Source organism: Mesoplodon bidens (assembly GCF_964165515.1).
Source record: "Mesoplodon bidens genome assembly, chromosome: 4".
In the NCBI taxonomy this organism is placed as follows: Eukaryota; Metazoa; Chordata; class Mammalia; order Artiodactyla; family Ziphiidae; genus Mesoplodon; species Mesoplodon bidens.
The window spans coordinates 31,872,464-31,896,238 of record NC_138160.1 but is presented as its reverse complement, the minus strand read 5'-3'; the positions used below and the strand labels follow the sequence as shown (position 1 = coordinate 31,896,238).

The 23,775-nt window shown below is 38.0% G+C and overlaps 1 protein-coding gene across 2 annotated transcripts in view; it reads right to left on the bottom strand.

Moving 5' to 3' along the window:
• WDR70 (WD repeat domain 70) overlaps nucleotides 1–23,775 on the bottom strand; it is a 316,067-nt gene that overhangs the window by 33,636 nt on the left and 258,656 nt on the right. For both annotated transcript variants that reach the window (XM_081231053.1, XM_081231052.1), the window contains exons 11-13: nucleotides 19,834–19,933; nucleotides 17,010–17,094; nucleotides 15,397–15,535 (exon numbers count right to left, since the gene is read on the bottom strand). In XM_081231053.1, coding sequence (XP_081087179.1) covers nucleotides 15,397–15,535; nucleotides 17,010–17,094; nucleotides 19,834–19,933 — 324 coding nt within the window. The remainder of the gene's footprint in view (nucleotides 1–15,396; nucleotides 15,536–17,009; nucleotides 17,095–19,833; nucleotides 19,934–23,775) is intronic.

Sequence of the window (23,775 nt, the reverse complement as noted above, 5' to 3'; positions counted from 1 at the left end):
CCACAGAACTTTTAGAAGAAAACACAGAAGAAAATCTGTGTAACCTGGAGTCAGTCAAGGAGTTTAGATGTGACACCAAAGCTACATTCTACAAAATTAAAAAATGATAAATTAGACTTTATCAAAATTAAAGTATTTTGGAGGAGCTTCAAGATGGTGGAAGAGTAAGACGCAGAGATCACCTTCCTCCCCACAAATACATCAGAAATACATCTATATGTGGAACAGCTTCTACAGAACACCTACTAAACGCTGGTAGAAGACCTCAGACCTTCCAAAAGGCAAGAAACTCCCCACGTACCTGGGTAGGGCAAAAGAAAAAAGAAAAAACAGAGACAAAAGAACAGGGATGGGACCTGCACCAGTGGGAGGTAGCTGTGAAGGAGGAAAGGTTTCCACACACCAGGAACACCCTTCTCGGACAGAGACTGCGGGTGGGGGAGGGGGAAAGCTTCAGAGCCACAGAGGAGCGCGCAGCCACAGGGGTGCGGAGGGAAAAGAGGAGAGATTCCCGCACAGAGAGGATCAGTGCCGACCAGCACTCACCAGCCCGAGAGGCTTGTCTGATCACCCGCCGGGGAGGGCGGGGGATGAGAACTGAGGCTCCGGCTTCGGATCCCAGGGAGAGGACTGGGGTTGGCTGTGTAAACACAGCCTGCAGAGGCTAGTGCGCCACAGCTAGCCGGGAGGGTGTCCAGGAAAAGGTCTGGAGCTGCCCAAGAGGCAAGACTTTCTTGCCTATTTGTTGCCTGGTGCGCGAGGAGAGGGGATTCAGAGTGCCGCTTAAAGGACCTCCAGAGACGGGTGCGAGCCGCGGCTATCAGCGCGGACCTCAGAGACGGGCGTGAGACATTAAGGCTGCTGCTGCCACCAAGAAGCCTGTGTGGGAGCACAGGTCACTATCCAACCTCCCTACCTGGGAGCCTGTGCAGCCCGACACTGCCAGGGTCCCGGGATCCAGGGACAACTTCCCCGGGAGAATGCACGGCGCGCCTCAGGCTGGTGCAACGTCACGCTGGCCTCTGCCACCGTAGGCTCGCCCCGCATCCATACCCCTCCCTCCCCGCGGCCTGAGTGAGCCATCCCCCAGAATCAGTGGCTCCTTTAACCCCGTCCTGTCTGAGCGAAGAACAGACACCCTCAGGCGATCTACAGGCAGAGGCGGGTCCAAATCCAAAGCTGAACCCCTGGAGTTGTGCGAACAAAGAGAGAAAGTGAAATCTCTCCCAGCAGCCTCAGGAGCAGCGGATTAAATCTCCACAATCAACTTGATGTACCCTGCATCTGTGGAATACCTGAATAGACAACGAATCATCCCAAATTGAGGAGGTGGACTTTGGGAGCAACGATATATATATTCTTTTTCCCTTTTTCTCTTTTTGTGAGTGTGTATGTGTATGCTTCCGGGTGTGATTTTGTTTGTATAGCTTTGCATTTACCATTTGTCTTTGGGTTCTGTCTGTCCGTTGTTGGTTTTTTTTCTTAATTCTTAAAAATTTTTCGTACTAATTATTCTTTATTTTAATAACTTTCCTTTATTTTATTTTATTTTATCTTCATTCTTTCTTTCTCTTTTTTTCCCCCTTTTACTCTGAGCCGGGTGGATGAAAGGCTCTTGGTGCTCCAGCCAGGCGTCAGGGCTGTGCCACTGAGGCAGAAGAGCCAAGTTCAGGACATTGGTCCACAAAAGACCTCCCAGCTCCATGTAATATCAAATGGCGAAAATCTCCCAGAGATCTCCATCTCAACGCCAAGACCCAGCTTCACTCAACGACCAGCAAGCTACAGTGCTGGACACCCTATGCCAAACAACTAGCAAGACAGGAACACAACCCCATCCATTAGCAGAGAGGCCGCCTAAAATCATAACTAGGCCACAGACACCCCAACACATCACCAGATGTGGACCTGCCCACCAGCCTCATCCACCAGAACACAGGCACTAGTCCCCTCCACCAGGAAGCCTACACAACCCACTGAATCAACTTCAGTCACTGTGGACAGACACCAAAAACAATGGGAACTACGAACCTGCAGCCTGAGAAAAGGAGACCCCAAACACAGTAAGTTAAGCAAAATGAGAAGACAGAGAAACACACAGCAGATGAAGGAGCAAGGCAAAAACCCACCAGACCTAACAAATGAAGAGGAAATAGGCAGTCTACCTGAAAAGGAATTCATAATAACAATAGTAAAGATGATCTAAACTCTTGGAAATAGAATACAGAAAATACAAGAAACATTTAACAAGGACCTAGAAGAACTAAAGAGCAAACAGACAGTGATGAACAACACAATAAAAGAAATTAAAAATTCTCTAGAAGGGCTCAATAGCAGAATAACTGAGGCAGAAAAAGAGATAAGCGACCTGGAAGATAAAATAGTGGAAATAACTACTGCAGAGCAGAATAAAGAAAAAAGAATGAAAAGAATTGAGGACAGTCTCAGAGACCTCTGGGACAACATTAAATGCACCAACATTTGAATTATAGGGGTCCCAGAAGAAGAAGAGAAAAAGAAAGTGACTGAGAAAATATTTGAAGAGATTATAGTTGAAAACTTCCCTAATATGGGAAAGGAAATAGTTAATCAAGTCCAGGAAGCACAGAGAGTCCCATACAGGATAAATCCAAGGAGAAAACACACCAACACACATGTTAATCAAACTATCAAAAATTAAATACAAAGAAAGAACATTAAAAGCAGCAAAGGAAACGCATAAATAACATATAACAGAATACCCATAAGGTTAACAGATGATCTTTCAGCAGAAACTCTGCAAGCCAGAAGGGAGTCACAGGACATATTTAAAGTGATGAAAGGGAAAAACCTACAACCAACATTACTCTACCCAGCAAGGATATCATTCAGATTTGACGGAGAAATTAAAACCTTTATAAACAAGCAAGAGCTAAGAGAATTCAGCACCACCAAACCAGCTTTACAACAAATGCTAAAGGAACTTCTCTAGGCAGAAAACACAAGAGAGGAAAAGACCTACAAAAACAAACCCAAAACAATTAAAAAAATGGGAATAGGAACAAACATATCGATAATTACCTTAAATGTAAATGGATTAAATGCTCCAACCAAAAGACATAGACCGCTGAATGGATACAAAAACAAGGCCCGTATATATGCTGTCTACAAGACACCCACTTCAGACCTAGGGACACATACAGACTGAAAGTGAGGGGATGGAAAAAGATATTCCACCCAAATGGAAATCAAAAGAAAGCAGCAGTAGCAATTCTCATATCAGACAAAATAGACTTTAATATAAAGACTATTAAAGGAGACAAAGAAGGACACTACATAATGATCAAGGAATCGATCCAAGAAGAAGATATAACAATTGGAAATATTTGTGCACCCAACATAGGAGCACCTCAATACATAAGGCAAATACTAACAGCCATAAAAGGGGAAATCGACAGTAACACAATCATAGTAGGGGACTTTAACACCCCACTTTCACCAATGGACAGATCATCCAAAATGAAAATAAATAAGGAAACACAAGCTTTAAATGATACATTAAACAAGATGGACTTAAGTGATAATTATAGGACATACCATCCAAAAACAACAGAATACACATTCTTCTCAAGTGCTCATGGAACATTCTCCAGGATAGATCGTATCTTGGGTCACAAAACAAGCCTTGGTAAATTTAAGAAAATTGAAATTGTGTCAAGTTATCTTTTCCAACCACAACGCTATGAGACTAGATATCAACTACACGAGAAAATCTGTAAGAAAAAATCTGTAAGAAATACAAACACATGGAGGCTAAACAATACACTACTTAATAATCAAGAGATCACTGAAGAAATCAAAGAGCAAATCAAAAAATACCTAGAAACAAAAGACAATGAAAACACGAAGACCCAAAACCTATGTGATGCAGCAAAAGCAACTCTAAGTGGGAAGTTTATAGCAATACAGTCCTATCTTAAGAAACAAGAAACATCTCAGATAAACAACCTAATCTTACACCTAAAGCAATCAGAGAAAGAAGAACAAAAAACCCACAAGTTAACAGAAGGAAAGAAATCATAAAGATCAGATCAGAAATAAATGAAAAAGAAATGAAGGAAACAATAGCAAAGATCAATAAAAGTAAAAGCTGGTTCTTTGAGAAGATAAACAAAATTGATAAACCATTAGCCAGACTCATCAAGAAAAAAAGGGAGAAGACTCAAATCAATAGAATTAGAAATGAAAAAGGAGAAGTAACAACTGACACTGCAGAAATACAAAGCATCATGAGAGATTACTACAAGCAACACTATGCCAATAAAATGGACAACCTGGAACAAATGGACAAATTCTTAGAAATGCACAACCTTCCGAGACTGAACCAGGAAGAAATAGAAAATATAAACAGACCAATCAAAGCACTGAAATTGAAACTGTGATTAAAAATCTTCCAACACACAAAAGCCCAGGACAATATGGCTTCACAGGTGAATTCTACGAAACATTTAGAGAAGAGCTAACACCTATCCTTCTCAAACTCTTCCAAAATATACCAGAGGGAGGAACACTCCCAAACTCATTCTATGAGGCCAACATCACCCTGATACCAAAACCAGACAAAGATGTCACAAAGAAATAAAACTATAGGCCAATATCACTGAGGAACATAGATGCAAAATTCCTCAACAAAATACTAACAAAAAGAATCCAACAGCACATTAAAAGGATCATAGACCATGATCAAGTGGGGTTTATCCCAGGAATGCAAGGATTCTTCAATATACGCAAATCAATCAATGTGATACACCATATTAACAAACTGAAGGAGAAAAACCATATGATCATCTCAATAGATGCAGAGAAAGCTTTTGACAAAATTCAACACCCATTTATGATTAAAACCCTCCAGAAAGTAGGCATAGAGGGAACTTTTCTCAACATAGTAAAGGCCATATATGACAAACCCACAGCCAACATCGTCCTCAATGGTGAAAAATTGAAACCATTTCCACTAAGATCAGAAACAAGACAAGGTTGCCCACTCTCACCACTATTAGTCAACATAATTTTGGAAGTTTTAGCCACAGCAATCAGAGAAGAAAAAGAAATAGAAGGAATCCAAATCGGAAAAGAAGAAGTAAAGCTGTCACTGTTTGCTGATGACATGATACTATACATAGAGAATCCTAAAGATGCTACCAGAAAACTACTAGAGCTAGTGAATGAATTTGGTAAAGTAGCAGGATACAAAAGTAATGCACAGGGGGCTTCCCTGGTGGCGCAGTGGTTGAGAGTCTGCCTGCCGATGCAGGGGACATGGGTTCGTGCCCCGGTCCGGGAGGATCCCACATGCCACGGAGCAGCTGGGCCCGTGAGCCATGGCTGCTGAGCCTGCGTGTCCGGAGCCTGTGCTCCGCGGCGGGAGAGGCCACAACAGTGAGAGGCCCGCATAACGTGCAAAAAAAAAAAAAAAAAAAAGTAATGCACAGAAATCTCTAGCATTCCTATACACCAATGATGAAAAATCTGAAAGTGAAATTAAGGAAACGCTCCCATTTACCACTGCAACAAAAAGAATAAAATATCTAGGAATAAACCTACCTATGGGAGACAAAAGACCTATATGCAGAAACTTATAAGACACTGATGAAAGAAATTAAAGATGATACAAACAGATGGAGAGATACACCATGTTCTTGGATTGGAAGAATCAACATTGTGAAAATGACTATACTACACAAAGCAATCTACAGATTCAATGCAATCCCTATCAAACTACCACTAGCATTTTTCACAGAACTAGAACAAAAAATTTCACAATTTGTATGGAATTACAAAAGACCCCGAATAGCAAAAGCAATCTTGAGAAAGAAAAGCGGAGTTGGAGGAATCAGGCTCCCTGACTTCAGACTATACTACAAAGCTACAGTAATCAAGGTAGTATGGTACTCGCACAAAAACAGAAATATAGATCAATGGAACAGGATAGAAAGCCCAGAGATAAACCCATGCACCTATGGTCACCTTATCGTTGATAAAGGAGGCAAGAATTCACAGTGGAGAAAAGAGAGCCTTTTCAATAAGTGGTGCTGGGAAAACTGGACAGGTACATGTAAAAGTATGAAATTAGAACACTCCCTAAGACCATACACAAAAATAAACTCAAAATGGATTAAAGAGCTAAATGTAAGGCCAGACACTATCAAACTCTTAGGGGAAAACACAGGCAGAACAGTCTATGACATACATCACAGCAAGATCCTTTTTGACCCACATCCTAGAGAAATGCAAATAAAAACAAAAATAAACAAATGGGACCGAATGAAACTGAAAAGCTTTTGCACAGCAAAGGAAACCATAAACAATACGAAAAGACAACCCTCAGAATGGGAGAAAATATTAGCAAATGAAGCAACTGACAAAGGATTAATCTCCAAAATTTACAAGCAGCTCATGCAGCTCAATATCAAAAAAACCAAACAACCCAATCCAAAAATGGGCAGAAGACCTAAATAGACATTTCTCCAAAGAAGATATACAGGTTGCCAACAAACACATGAAAGAATGCTCAACATCATTAATCACTAGAGAAATGAAAATCAAAACTACAACAAAATGTCATCTCACACCGGTCAGCATGGCCATCATCAAAAAATCTACAAACAATAAATGCTGGAGAGGGTGTGGATAAAAGGGAACCCTCTTGCACTGTTGGTGGGAATGTAAATTGATACAGCTACTATGGAGAACAGTATGGAGGTTCCTTAAAAAACTAAAAATAGAACTACCATACGACCCAGCAATCCCACTACTGGGCATATAATATACCCTGAGAAAACCGTAATTCAAAAAGAGTCATGGACCACAATGTTCATTGCAGCTCTATTTACAACAGCCAGGACATGGAAGCAACCTAAGTGTCCATCAACAGATGAATGGATAAAGAAGATGTGGCACATATATTTACAATGGAATATTACTCAGCCATAAAAAGAAACAAAATTGAGTTATTTGTAGTGAGGTGGATGGACCTAGAGTCTGTCATACAAAGTGAAGTAAGTTAGAAAGAGAAAAACAAATACCATATGTTAACAGATATATATAGAATCTAAAAAAAAAATAAAAATGGTCATGGAGAACCTAGGGGCAAGACGGGAATAAAGACACAGACCTACTAGAAAATGGACTTGAGGATATGAGGATGGGGAAGGGTAAGCTGTGACAAAATGAGAGGGTGGCATGGACATATGTACACTAAACGTAAAACAGATAGCTAGTGGGATGCAGCCTCATAACACAGGGAGATCAGCTCGGTGCTTTGTGACCACCTAGAGGGGTGGGATAGGGAGGGTGGGAGGGAGATGCAAGAGGGAGGAGATATGCGGACATAAGTATATGTATAGCTGATTCACTTTGTTATAAAGCAGAAACTAACAGCATTGTAAAGCAATTATATTCCAATAAAGATGTTAAAAAATAATGTATTTTGCCTTGTAAAAGACTCTATTAAGAAAAAGAAAAAAACAAGCAACAGACTGGCAGAGAATATCCCAAGAACTTTGTATCTAGAATATATAGAGGAATCTCAAAATTAATAGTAAGAAACAAACAACCTCATTTAAAACTGAGCAAAAGACTTGAAGAGGCATTTCACCCAAGAGAATACAACCATGGAAAATGGACACATGAAGATATTCAACATCACTGGCTATGAGGAAAATTCAAATTATAACCACTCCACATACATATCAGAATGTATAAAATAAAAAATGTTACAATACAAAGTGTTGGTGAGGATGCAGAGCAAGTAAAAAACACAGACACTGTTGGTGGGAATACAAAATGACATTGTTTCTGAAGATGGCTTGGCAGTTTCTTATAAAAGTAAATATACACTCACTACATGACCCAGCAAGCCTACTCTTAGGTATTTGCCCTAGAGAAAAGAAAACTTACATTCACACAAAAACCTCTATATGAATGCTTACAGCAGCTCCATCCGTGACCTCCAAAAATTAGAAATAATCAAATGTCCTTTAGTAGATGAAAAAAACTGTGCTACAGCCATACAGTGGAATACTATTCAACAATAAAATGTAACAAGTTATTGATACGCACAACTAACCTGGATGAGTCTCAAAGGATTCTGCTGAAAGAAGTTGATCTAAAAAGGTTACACACTATATGAGTCCATTTGTATGACATTCTCGAAAAGTCAACACTGTAGTGATGGAGAACAGACCAGTGAATGCCAGGGATAAGGAGTGGAGAGCGAGGGGGGGGGGTAAGAGGGTGACTATAGAGGGATGGCACAAAGGAGTTTTTAGGGGGTGATGGAACTAACTGTTCTGTATCCTGATTGTATTGATGGAACTACAGGAATCTATAGGGGTTAAAAATCACAGAACTGTACACTTTAAAAATAATAAAAAATAACCAGCACTAAGCTTGTTCCTTTCATTTCCCCTACATAAAATATTTTAGGACTTGATAAGGTACATATTAACAGTTAAACCATCATGAAATTGGTGGTTTCTTTCCTCTCTATTCTCACGTGCCTACAGATGAACACTCAACTGCACTCTTTAAATCCTGAGAACTACTGTCCTGGAACATCCATAGCATGATACCTTTAGGTGCAATGAAAAGTAATTTAATCACATCTTATGGACACTAGCCCCATCCTGGACACTGTGAGGCTAACTTAGCAGGGGACTCTAGCTGAGTTCCAGTTACTGAATCTGAAGAAAGGGTTTAGTAAGTCAAATCACAGAAGTGGTAAAAATGCAATATTTTTTTCCATCATAGCCCAATGGCATCTCTTTCCTTTGCTACTTAAAGAAAACCTAAATGTCCATCAACAAAGGAATGGATAAAGAATGGGTATGAAAAAAAAAAAAGAATGGATATGGATGTGGTACACACAAACAATGGAATATTACTCAGCCACAAAAAGGAACGAAACTGGGTCATTTGTAGAGACGTGGATGGACCTAAAGAGTGTCATACAGAGTGAAGTAAGTCACAAAAACAAATATCGTATATTAATGCATATATGTGGAATCCAGAAAAATGGTATAGGTGACCTTAATTGCCAAGCAGACCAGAGACACAGACGTAGAGAACAAATGTATGGATACCAAGGGGGAAAGGGGTGGGGTGGGAGGAATTGGGAGATGGGGATTGACACATATACACTATTGATACTATGTATAAAATAGACAACTGATGGGAACATACTGTATAGCACAGGGAAGTCTACTTAATGCACTTTGTGTCCAAAATGGAGGGGATATATGTATATTTATGGCTGATTCATTTTGCTGTGCAGTAGAAGCTAACACAACATTGTAAAGCAACTATACTCCAATAAAAATTAATTTAAAAATATTCTTACAGAAAGTAACACTGACCATTGTGCTTCCTGACAGTAAAACATTGTCCTAATAACCAGGCTCAGGACCCTGGGAAAAGGTAGTGTTAGAAAAAGAACCTTGTAACTGCTGTGCTGGCAAATTTACACTAAAACTCCATGATCATCTATTTACTCCCAGGTTCCCTATCAAATATTCATTGACCAAGAAAGAAGAAATATTCAGAAGACCAGGAAACACGCAGTGCTCACACACCCTTTTAGTTGCCGATGAGCAAATGCTCAATAAACCTACCCTGAGTATATTGTCTTATCATTTGGCAGTGGGAAAACAGACATACTTTACTAAATACAAACATACTAATCAGAACCCACCTAGAATCTACATTGTTTAATCCTCCCAAGAAAGTGAATTTCATTAAGCTGATATTGCTTTATTCAAAATAATACATAATTCAAAGCAACTGTTATTCCCTAGCCAACCAGCTGCCTGATTGCTCTTTAATAAAAGTCAGATAATGGAACGCTAGTTAACTCAAAGCCCATTTTTTTCCATCCCCTTGTGCTTCACATTAAAAAGGTTTCACCATATTTTAGAAAGCAGATAAATGCCAAATATAGTCTTTCTTTCAAGCTTATTTTCAGTTGGCATTTGCACTGCATATAACTCAAGTTCTCTCTGTGTACTACTATTCCTTATGCGATCCTGACTGGGCAAAGACACCGCTTGAATCCTTTATTTCTAGAAAACGCTTAAAGACGTGTGATTCGGACTGAGCTGGGACTTTATATCAGTAAGACAGATCATTAGTCTATTCCCAGTACAAAATGGAAGAACAGTTGAGTTCTTCAGCTCCTTCAGAGACAAGCTTTCACAGACACAGCTTCATTAATTCATTAAGTTTGAAGTAAATTCCCATATTAGTCGTTATCTGTATTCAAATATAAGAACAAAGACACATTCCAAAGCCAATTCTGAGGACTCCTTGGAATATCCATTAATTTGAATGACCTTTCTGCTCTCATTCACATGTACAAATAACATGGGGTGATTGTAGTCTGAAGAGTCAGCATGTCCCTTACACTTATTAATTAAGATACATAGCTAGATTCATGAAGGGTCTATTATTTCATGGCCCCATTATATCCATTTATACTTATTCAATGTCTTTGGATTTAAAATATCAATATTCTCTCCTAATAAGAACACAAAAACTTTTTATGTGAAATGGAAGTGCTAATCCTTTCATTTTATATGTGATATGTCATTTTATATATTGACACATATAGCAATTTTCTTGGACATCAAAATTCATTAATTTAAAGGTTATATCTCAGTATAATCTATGGGTAATGTGATAAGATACGAGTTTAGAAAAATAATGTGAACTCAAGTTCTCTTCAGAACTTCACCTAACTATATAAAGAAGGAAAGACAGTTGGTATTTTTATGGAAATTTTTGTTCTTTTAAAGAAATCTCTTTTTTTTTTACACAATATGGACCTTACCTTCTCCTCAATATATGCAGTAGGCTATCTCTGTAATAGGATAAGTAGGTCTGAAATAAGAAACTTTCCCCACCTTTTGGTAAATATATAAACTATTACTTAATTAACATAACTTTAACAATAATTATGTATTTTTCAACCAATACCCATGATAGTAAGGGGCAGAGATACAGCCTGTAGGTAGGTAGGCAGTAAGTAAGTGTGCATAATCCAGATTTCATCTCCCACAGGAAAGGGATATTGCAGAGAACAAGTAGTGGTAGAAAGAAACAAAACTCTAAGATACTCCTTGTTCTTTGCTATCTATTCTCTTCAATGGTTAAAAAACATTCCTAAAGATAATCAAATATTCTCTAGATGATCATAAATGAGTTTTTTTCTTCCTTAAAACACCTTTACTATTATCTTTCTTATATGGGCACCAGGATTCTCAATCAACTTTGAAATGCCTACGGGAGTCTAGTTGAAAATGCCAAAGCAAATTTCCCTTCCCTTCTGTTCAGTAGCCGTGCTAAATGCTATAGCTATGTTTTAAAAATAAAGGTTTAGTTTTTCTCTTTCTTCTCTTCACTTTGTTCATTGTTTACAGAAACAGAGATCCCTCACCAAACTTCGTAAACAAATTAGAAGAGAAGTTGGGACCAAGTGTGAAATTTCTGGCTGTTTTCCTTTCCACCTTTTCCTTCTCTCTACACAAGGGAATGTCTGCTCTCTCTTAAATTACTGCCCAAAGCAACTGAGGTGAAGAGGCCACCATCTTAATACCAGGTCAAAACAACTTCATTTCACTATGCTTGGGTTAAAGAGTATAAGTGGTAATATACTAGTACAATTGCATAAACCACATCCCTTGATTTATATTAGCAAAAAAGGAAATTCTATTAATCATTTTGCAACAAAGCATAGTTTGATGAAAAATCACTAAGCTAATAATAGTTTTGAATGTTATTTCACAGCATTTCCTGAAATAACTGGAACTTTGAAAAGACTTTAAAATTTCTATGTTTCTTCTAAACATAATTACCTTTTAAAAAAGTGAGAGGTCATCTCCAAATTACACTTAGTCCATTCCTTCTCTCCTACGCTTTTTCACATAAAATAGAGTAATGGAAGCTTTTTACACAATATATAAACATTCTAGGGTTCCATCTACACAAAGACAAAGGCGAGCTTTTAAATTCAAGATCAAATTATATTCTGGAATTTATCTTAGAAAAGAGGCTAAGCACATTATTCAAATTACAACGAAGTAGATGATAAATGAGGATATGCATTTTTTTTAAACTTGAGGAAACGAAATTGGACTAGGAAAAGGAAACACCTAAAAATAATTTCAGCAGAATTGTAAAATGTATACAAACATCACACAGTAAAAATAGTAAATGTTAAACATTTGTCATCTCCTAGCGAAGAGTGTTCAGAGTCTCTAAACTGAACAGAGAAAGAAAAATTTTCAGAGCATATGACAATGCAGAGAGTGTAATTAAAACCATTTTTAAAGTTTGTTTCAAAACTAAATATGGAAAATATAATTGTTATATTTTAAAAAGCTATTTATTGTGAAGACTGTAGGACAGTTTTTAGTTATTAGGAAATTAATCGTATAGATTGTTAACATTCCCTAACTGAAAACAATGTTTGGCTCCCTATCTATATTGAGCTTGGCATTCCAGAATATAACTATCTAGGAATTTATTTAGTTTTAGAAAAGGGTGTGGGAAAATGCAGTCAATCATACTTTACTGAAGTAAATGGCCTTAGGATAGACCTAACAGCACCATTGCCTGTGCCTAGTCAAACAAGCAAACAACTAAATGTTGATATTAAGAATATGAGATGCTGCCTTTAGCTAAATTAAAACTCAATACAGTAAGTACCTTATTATAGCAGAGTGTGGTGTTTCCAAAAGAAATGACAATCCTGGCTTTTAATAACAAAAATACAATTAAATAAAAGAGGTGTTTTTTGGCTCCTCTAGCAAAGTGTCCACCCTCTTTATCCATCCCAAAGAATGAATGTTTATTTTTCGACATTCCAAGAAGACTTAAAACTTGAGAAAATAGGGATCAAAGGGGCAGTTTAAAGTCCCTTTAGCATACTGTTCTACAATATAAACAGAAAACAATGCTGTCTGATGCTAACAACCAAAAAAAGACAAACAAATCCTAAATCAATGATTTAAAAGGCCACTTTAAGGTGAGTGGTTTTGTCCCTATTTGGAGTTCTCTCTTCATCCATCTATTAAAATGGGTCTCAAAATCAGTTTTCTGACTTTTCTAAGGTAATTCAATATATGATCAATTCTGTTTCCTCAATGACCTCACTCTTTGCATCTCTTCACTTGCTCGTCCCTTAAATGCTTTGGTTTCCTAGGGCTCATCTTCTCCATCCTTGATGCCCTTTCTGTGATCAAACTAATCAGCAACCAACATTTCAATTCTGAACTATAAATACTCCTCCCAAAACTGTGTCCTCTTTCTTCTAAGCACCAAAGTTATCTACCCACCTGCCCACTGAACATCTCGAGATCACCCAGAGGTCCTAAAGGTACTTCAAGTTCAACATAGCAACAACAGACTCGCTGCCTTTCTTCTAAAACCTGCTATCTTTTTTTGTTTTCTTTTAATTGCAGGGAACACTGACCCAGTCTCCTAAATTATACATATACAAATAAATACCACGTCTTGTCAATCTAACCTTCACACTTCAATAAAAATCAACGTCTAAGACCTGGATCTGAATATGTCATTCCTTTGCTTTAAAAAACAAAAAACAAACAAACAAAAAAAACCATAAGATAAAGTCACTTTATTATGGTATACAAAGTCAGTTTACCCTTCCATCTCCAGATACTTCTCTCCTGCCTCACTCTCCAAAGACACACCTGTGCTCTACAGTATGCATTACTTGCACTTCCCAAGTATATCATTCACTCATTCAATAAACAAGAACCTTCTATGTGCCAGGCACTGTTCTGAGCATTGGGGATATTGCAGTGAACAAAACAGACAAAGTTTCTGCCCTCATGAGCATACATCCTGGTGGAAGCAGACAGACAAAAACAAACAAATATATAATAGATGAGATGGTGGTAAGTGCCATGGAGAAAAACATCTAGTTAGAAAAGCAATTCAGAGCAACACAACACTTATGACATCCACATGTCTTTAAAAGTACAATCATACTTCTATATCCCTTAATTTAATTACATTTCAATTTAAATTATAATTTAAAAACACAACCCCATGAGTAATACTGAGATGTATAGTCGTTGAGAGGCATTAAAAAAAAACAGCTTACTTCTGGAACAACCAATTATAATAATTTTATTTTTTGAGATTAAAGTTGATAGAGTCAAGAGTGTTTTTCTTTGATTCTAGTGTTTTAGTTGGCTCCTGGATGCACCCAAAAAAAGTATTATTAGTGTTGGCACATTTCAAATTATGTCATGAGATTAGAATCTATAAAACTTAAAGTACTCATCTAGAATTAGTCTCATTGTTAGTTCATTGTCTCTATACCATGGTTTCAAATTTAGTGCCTACAACTTAAGACTCCACAGTAATATTAAAACATTAGAGATAGGAGCTTTTTGCTGGTGATTTAAAAACAGTTGTTCAATTGTCTGAATCATTTAAGTACATAATATGTCTCAACTGTTTACGTAGAGCTGAAACAACCGGAGAAACCTACATAAGAGTGCTGTTTAAGATATAGGATATTACTAAAGGATTTGACTATGAGCCAAAGAAAATTTGCACAGACATTAATTGGCCTGTTTCATACTCGAAAAATAACAATGATTTGCCTTACCATCTAAATAATAATACATACTTTCAAAGACTTTAAAGGAACTCAGATTTTCCTCTGGGAATCTTCACTATTACTGTATTACATACTGCTCCAGTCTCTAGACATGAATGAATGAATGAATGAATGCACACATGCTGGTGTTTTAGTGCTTACATAAATATGTAAAGAAAACGAAAGGGGTTTTTTCCAGATGTGAAAGTTAAATCTGAAATGTTTTAAACTTCTAATAACTAAATAGATATTAACCTCAGTGGAAGCTGAGTCTTACCTTAATGACAACTCTAACAAGGAGAATTCTGTCAAAGTTTTCAAACAATGATACACTTCATCACATTCCGTGTGCATAACGTTTCACTTCTGTCCATAATCCCTGAATCCTTACAAACATGCACACTGTGGGAAGCTCCTTTCTGTATGTTACATGAAGATCAGCTTCTTCTCACCTCAAATTGGTTGGCAGAGCGGGTAAACATCCCAGGCCCAGCTGAAATTCTGACTAAAGTGTGGGCCTATAGGAAATATTGGGTTGGGGAGGGAAAAGTGTAGATAAGCCAGTCTGCAATGTACTAATAATTCCTGTGTTGGAGAAAAAAAGCAGCTACCCCTGTACTGTAAGGGCAAGAACTTATGTTCTATTTCAAAACCAAAACCAAAACCAAAAATGGCTAAGAGGCAAACTTCACTTCATTCTCAAGGCTGGGAGGAAAGAACACACATACCGCATCTGTGATGTCTATTTCATACACCCTTTGGAAAGTCCTGCGCTCAAAGAAAACAAGTTTGCCGCTGCCACATCCCCTTTGAACAGACGTACCGGTGACTATGAGCTTATCATCTGGACTGAAACAGCAGTCAGTCCTACAGACAAAAAGAGTTTATAAGTATAGGCTTATGATGCCACAACAGTGCAGTGATAATGAGTTAAAATATAAACAACCTCACTGTAATAAGAGACAACTCTTACATAGGGTTTATAGTAAGTCAGGCACTTTTATTAATTCACTTAATACTCACAATAATCCTATGAAGTAGATACTATTATCCCCATTTTACTGATTAGGAAACTGAGGCAGAAAGAGGTTAAATAAACCTTGTCCAAGGTCACAAAAGTAAGTGGTACACCTGGGATTCGAACTTAGACAGCCTGACTCCAGAATCTGTGCTCTAATTTCTATACATTATAATATCTTTTGATGTAAATAACATGTGGGAAAAACTCAATATAGACATTGATCCTGTCTATACGCAAGTAGACAGTATATGACTAATGCCTAAGTAGTGATTATTTTGATCAGTTTGGGAACTATTTTTATCAGCACTCCCTCTCAAACAGTTTGAGTTTTGTCAAGTCAAGCACCATGAAATGAGGAGCAGCTTGTACCGCTGGAACCTAATTGATGGCTCTGATTCAACAGCCCTTGTGATGAGAGGTCTGGCCACCTGACTGTGAATAATCTAAGACATGAGCCAAAGACGCTATCTAGTTATCATTACTTGCAGCAGGCATAGGCTCAAAAAATTCGTATCGGCTATAAATTCATGTTTGTTTATCCATCTGTTTGTTTTAACAGATAAATGCCATGGGCAATAGACTGTGTCAGAGTTAGTGCTCTGATATTATACAGCTTCCTCCATTTGCTGCTTCCATTACCTTCACACTCTCCTTGTTGGTCATTATTTAATACAGATGAGAAATTTTATTTCTACCAAAATAGAAATTTTTGCTTAGGCACCAATTGTAGGACTTAGAGATCAAATCCCAACCCCAGCTGTTTGCAGAAAAATCTTTAAAGCTTCAGTTATCAACTTAGTAGAATGCAGATAACAGTGTTCAGCTACCCAGAGCAAGACAGTCTGAATAAGTGACGGTTACCGAATTATTGACTGAAATGATGATAAGAAAAAATTGAGAAAATTACATATAATATTCAGTAACTATGAAGAATTGCTTTAATGGTATGAGGATTCAAATTTTAAAAGAAAACAAATAAAAGACAGGCCTATTCTGTCATTTATACACTATTAAAAGAACAATTCAACCCTTTAAAATGTTTTTACTACCCCAAGACCTATGTGTGCATACAATATATATATTCACAACACAAATACATGAACAGCCATCATTTCAACTTCAAAAATAAAATTTTATATTCTGAAGAATGTACAAAATGAAAGGAAAAATAAAAATTAATCTTTCAAAAAACCTATTTCAATCACTCTTCAAGTCGCTTTTCTAGAAAATCTAAGACACATACTATAAATTAACATGAAGATGAAAAAATTACTTTTCCATTCTCTTGTGCTTATCGAATATTAAAAATATGCTACTTACATTGGGAACATGGTGGGAAGACCCGAGGCTGAAAAAAGTGGCTTATTAAACTGTCGGATGTCCCATAATTTTAATGTATCATCACCTGATAGAGGAATGAGAAAGGAAAAAAAAAAGGCAGAAAGTAAATTTTGCAAAAAAGAACCAGCCCCAAGTTTAGAGTTTGCAAAACTTAGTGTATAACTATAAGAAAAGGAAGGGAGAGAGGGAGGCGGGGGATGGAGGGAGAGAGAGAGAAAGGAAGGAGGCAGGAGGGAAGGAAGGAGGGAAGGGGATGCACACAACACATTTTACTTTTTAACTAGGGAGCTTGAGAGCCATAGCTGTGAGAACAGTAGAAAGATACATGATAATGAACTAGCTTCCTAGAAATTACTTTCCAGATTGATGTAGCATCTGCAGGCTAGAAGGAACCCTGGAGAATCTTCTCTAAAGAGTGACTTTAGAGCAGATGGTAGTTTCCCTGTGGTATATCTGAGCATAACTTGACTTCTTAAGAAGATATTAATTTAGCAACCACCAGGACTGAAAATAGTTCAGTTCACAACAGATTCTTTTTCCCACTAGTGTGTGGGTGAAACTATCCATTAACATTAATGAGAGTGAGCCAATATGATTCCTTTCCCTCCAGTGTAACTCTACCTGTGGCTATCATTCTTCACCTTGCTGGGGAGTATAGCTTTTCCAAGCCATTTAAAGTATAATGAATATTCTTTAAAGAATCACCTTTGAAGTATTTCTATAGGGCTACTAACTAATTCCTGTGCATAATGAAAGCCAAAACTCATATAAGTAATATCTTTGCTGTTCTTTTTCCCCAGTGTCCGCAGCTGAGACCTGCCTCAACCCCCTGGGTCCAATAAGGAATCACTACCAGATGCAAGCAAGGTGAGTGGAGAATTCAATAAAAATCCCCATTCTCTCCCCAGCAACCCTGACTCTGAAACCCAACTTTTGGCAGGTGCACTAATCCACAACTGGCTGGATTGGAGACCTGCTTATACTGGAAGAACTTTGTAAGACTCACCTTTTTCCTTTTAGTCTTTAAAAAAAAGGTTACACATCCCCACAATCCTCAAACAATAAGAAAACATTAATCTGTATTAAACAGTTTAGTTAACCTGGCAGGTTCTGGAGCTAGCAGGAGCACCTTACAACACTCTGGGGACTCTGCTGAACAGAGAGACTTCCATCTGGTATATTCTATACATCCAGGAAGGAGAATGGTGGAATACAGTATACATGTTCTGTAGACGACATGTTACCCAACAGCTAGTATGGGATGGAAGTGGAAGGTAAAAATTATCACTAAAATGGCTTTGACTGAAATGGAGTTAATCCTATACTTCTAAGGCAGTAATAATCAACCGGGTGGGGCTGGGCTATTTCAGAATCCTCCAGGAAGAATTTTCAAAGTACATTCCTCTGTTATTCCCCTCTTCTTTCCCCACTCTACCTCGGAGATTGGGGTATACCACTCTAGAGGTGCGAGGGTGAATGTGAGAATTTCCTAGTGGAGGATTTGTCATTTTGAAAACCTTCCCAGGGGATTCAGATACATTCTTGGGGTAAGAATCACTGATGTAAGTACAGAGTATAGTACATAGTCTTAATTAAGAGTCATCTTAGGACTCAAAGAACAGGTTAGGATTGATGAACCAAAACATATATTTTATACATATCTATCTTTGCCATGTATACCGTAAATAGAAAATACATGTGCATGTGCTTTGCTTTTTTTTAAAATTATGTAAGTGAGGGTAGTTTGGGTGTAATATATCAATAGAAGGCTTCCTTGGAAGAAGGAGAATCTGGATAGAGTTCCCAAGGGTAAACGGGCATGGACCAGTTAAACTGAGGGGAGAGCTGTGCCAACCCTATGTTCCCCTCACTTCCATACCCTCTACATCAGGCTGTGAATTCTTTCAGGAAAGGAACCCTGCTATGATGTCCACAGTTTATGCCAAGCACCTAGCATAATGCTTAGCTCAGATCAGTTGCTCAATATACAGTAAAGTGAGTGAATGAATGACTAAACTCAGTGTTGCTAGATTAATTTGGCCTGTGGAAAAAAGACTAAATCCTTTATGTGATATTTAAGGCTATCTGTAACACGGCTCCAACCTACTTACGTTGATTCTTTTCTCTCCCCACAAATGGGCCTACTGGAAGATCCTCAGTCACGCCCCATACCTCCCCCTAATGCTTTGTTCATAAGCTGCCCTCACTATTTTATTATTTCCTTCTATCAGCATACTACTTATTCACGTGAGAAAGATTTAGCAAAAAGTTAGAAACAATCTCTATTCAATCATATGAGTGTAGATAGGTAAACTTACAATACGACGACACAGAATTACATAGCTATTAAAAAAAATAACATCCAGGTATACAAAATTTTTTTAACTGAACTGAATTAGTGTTTGAACTGAAAAAAAATCAATGGTCAGCAAATAGAAGATTTGAAATACCAGACCCAGAACTATGAAATGATATAGAAAGAATACAGAATATCATCTACAAAAGTCCATAAGGTAGAGGCAATGGTCATCCTTGCAGGCTCCAAATGCTGATGGAATTTGGAGCTAAAATGAAAACTTAGGCAAAAAAGTACATATTTTCTAAATTTTACTTGATAATTTTAATAAAACAATGTTGCCAAGTTGGAAATGCATTTTAATGAAAAAAACTAGACTGGCAAAGGTACATTAACAAGATCACAGCTAGCTTTACTAAGCGCTAGGATATTAGTGTGACAGTTTTTAGAGTTACATACGATCATTTTATATACAGAAACATATCAAAAAGAAAGCTTCTAACCTACCTCCACGAGAGGCAAGGACATTACCATCATAGGAAAAAGTCACGCAAGAAGTATCTGTGCCCGGGTCATGAGCTTGTTTATAGTGGAATTTAGGGTGAACCTGTTTGCAAAGACAAGCAAAGTGTTAACATCTCATCTGAATTCAGATGAGAACATTTTTGTGGCAAGAATATTTTACTTTATCATCCAAAAAATGATATATAGCTACATGAAAAATATTAATTTCACCTGATGATAGTTTTTTTATTTTGGAAAAACTTTCAAAGATCTTTAAAAAACATCCATTTGCTTTAATAAGCCAAAAGAAGAGACAAGGTTAACTTCTAGTAGGAGATATTTTTCAGACTGCCTTAGCAAGCTCTGAGCAACACAAGATTAGCACTGCATTTAGTTCTTCTCATTAAACTTATAAAGTTTTGGGGACCATTTCCTACAGTTAGTTATCTGAAAGAATAAATATAAATAAAAATTACAAATGAACATATTATTAACTCAAAAATATCACTGTATTCCTAGTATATGCCAGACACTGTGCACATGGTTGTAAGTCTTGAACTATCTTTAGTGTGCCTGTAGGATAACGTTGTTGTGGAAGATGATGACGACAGCTAGCCGTTACACAATGCTTACCATACCCTAGGCACTATATTCTTTTACTAACTTGCCTATGGTGCTCACGTTCACTCTAGAAGATTATCTTCATTTTACAGATTAGGAAACTAAGCACAGAGACTTAAGTACCCTGTCCAAAATCACAGAGCCAGTAAGTGGTCGAGCTAGGAGTTTGAACCAAAAAGCCTACCCTTAAACACCACCCTATACCCCCTCTCTACAGATAGGTTATTAGTTTTTTTACTTGCAATGTCACTTCTGAACAGTTAATGACTTATAAAAGTAACTCTACTACACTAACCTTGCCACCCAGTTATGATTCAGTAACCAGAACAGGCCAAAGTACTAGGGAATCAATTATCCCAGATCCACCAGGCTGGATAATTACACAGTGAATGGCCAGGGACATTACTAGTGATGACAGCATGTAGGTCTCTCCTGGCAGCCACAGGTATAGGAATACAAATGACCCATCTCCATCAGTGTGCAGCAACCATAACAAAGAATGAGTCACAAAACAGAGCTCACGTACATTAGCCTCCCAATAATATCCCCAACACTCCATCATTGAGCTTTCACCAAAAAGTTTCCAGTAATGAGGACACACTACCTCACAAAAGCAATCCTTCAAAATAAAAACTATATATTGAGTTAAAACTGTCTTCTCAAATACATCACTTAACTCAGACCTTCTGTTTTAATAAGGACCAGAGCTTCCTTGGCCTTCTGCGGAACTGTTACACTCAGATTTCTTTTCACCATATTCCTAGGTTAGTTCTAATGATTCTTGTGTCCCATTGTCACAATTTAAATTTAAATAATTTTTCAGAAAGTCCCATTGTCACAATTTAAATTTAAATAAACTTTCAGAAAGTTAAATGGTAATAAATAAATAAATAAATAATAAACTTGTCTTCTCTCTTCCTCCATGTGACAATCTTAGAAATTTATATTAAAGACAGTAATCATGCTTCCTCCTTTCATGGATATAAATAATTCATTGATTCATCTTTTTTTTTTTTATATTGGGAATCAACTGTATGGCAGATACATGGTTTAGCAGGGAAACACAAATGTGCCGAGATAAACATGGCTTCTCTCCTCAGAGGTGATAGACGGTCCCCCGAAAGGACACAGATAAGCATACAAAGTGACAAGTGGTACAGTGGGGAAGTATAGAGTAATTTGAGAGCACTAAAGAGAGGTTCTTGATCAGAGCATGTGAAGAGAGGAAAAACAAGAGGGGCAAAAAGAAAGCAGAGACGCAGTGGATAAAGTAAAAGTTAGCAGACGAAGGAGCAGGATGCAGGGTCTAGAAAGGCTATTCCAGTCAGAGGGTACTCACTGCATTCTGGTAGCAGAATTTTGAACCCCATGACCTCTGCAATCCCTGGTGTTATGCCCATGAATATGTTACTCTACTTAGCAAAAGGGACTTTGCAGGCATAATGAAGGTTATTAGTTGGCCGAGAGGGAGATTATGTCCTGGATTACCCAGGTGGGACTGAAGAGTCACATGAGTCCTTAGAAGCAGAGTTTTCGGGACTTCCCTGGTGGGGCAGTGGTTAAGAATCCGCCTGCCAATGCAGGTGACATGGGTTCGAGCCTTGGTCCAAGAAGATCCCACATGCCATGGAGCAGCTAAGCCCATGCGCCACAACTACTGAGCCTGTGCTCTAGAGCCCGCGAGCCACAGCTACTGAGGCCACACGCCACAGCTACTGAGCCCACGCTCAGCAACTACTAAAGCCCGCATGCTCTAGGGCCCCTGTGCCGCAACTACCGAGCCCAGGTGCCTACAGCCTGCGCTCTGCAACAAGAGAAACCACCTCAAGGAGAAGCCGGCGCACTGCAACGAAGAGTAGCCCCTGCTCGCTGCAACTAGAGAAAGCCATGGCTCAGCAACGAAGACCCAACGCAGCCCAAAAAAAGAAAAGCAGAGCTTTCTCCTGGCTGAGGACAGAGAAGGAAGCCATAAAGATGTGCCAGAAGAGTAAGAGAGATTTTAAGAATGAGAAGCGTTTGACATGCCACTACAGACTTAAAAGATGTATCAAAGAAACAGGGATCTGAACGTGGGTTTTAACTGCATAGGTCCACTTATACACAGATTTTTTTTCAATAAATACATAGTACAGTACTACATGATCTGTGGTTGGTTGAATCCACAAATGTGGAACCGTGGATATGGAGGGCAGACTGTAAAGTTATATGTGGATTTCCAACTGCTCGCAGGGTGGCGGGAGGAGTGTGTGTTGGTGTCCCTAACCCCACACCTCCCCACGTGTTCAAGGGTCAAGTGTACTTTGACTGTAGCCTGGTGAAACCCTAAAACCCTAAGAAGAGAATCCAACCATAGCATGTCAGGCTTCTTACCTACAGAAATTGTGAAATGATAAACTGGTGGTTTTTTAAGCCACTAAATTTGCGGTAGTAATCTGTTACTAAGCGATAGAAAACCAACACGCACATATTGGAAGGCCTGAAGGGAAAGGAGCTGGTTGATTCAAAGACCTAAAAGAAGTTAATCACGTCTAAGAGGGAAAGGACAGGTGAGAGGTGACACAAGCAGGGCCCAGATCACGCCTTGTAGGCCATGTTAAGGGCTTAAATTTTATCCTGAAGGTAAAAGGAGTTGCTAAGGGATTTTACACAGAGCAGTAGTAGTGTGACTAGGTTTGCTTATCTTTAAAAGATCATTCTTGGACACATGGAGAATAGATGGAACATATTTTTTTTTGTTCCTCAGAAAGGCAGAACTCTGCTACTAATCTCAATAAGGAAAATATGCCACTTAGTTATATTTCAACAACTTATCAACTCCTAAACTCTAAATAAAGCTTTTGAAAGATATTACAGTGGTAACTGTTTACCAGAAAGTCCTATACTTACATTTGGCCTCTCAGTGAAATTAATTTTTTATTTGTTTTAAATGTTTTATTTATTTTTAATGCTAATAAATACATATATACATCTTAACAGAAGGAAGACCCATCACTTCATGAATTACCAGTAAGGTAATGTGGTATAGCAAAAAGAGCACTGGTCCAGGACTAGGAGATATGAAATCTGGACTTAGTTCAGTCAAAAGCTAGCAGTATGACTGGGGACAAGTTACTTAGCCTTTCCAGATCACAATTTTATCTTCTGTAAAATAAATGGATTGAACTAGATGATTTCTAAAGTCACTTACAGCTCTATGATTCTTTAGGAAAAGACAGAAACTGGTAAATATATAATATTTTATAATTCGACTAACTGATCAAATGTACTTTTTTTTTTAAGTGGTTACTTTTTTTTAATATTAATTTATCTATTTTGCTGTGTTGC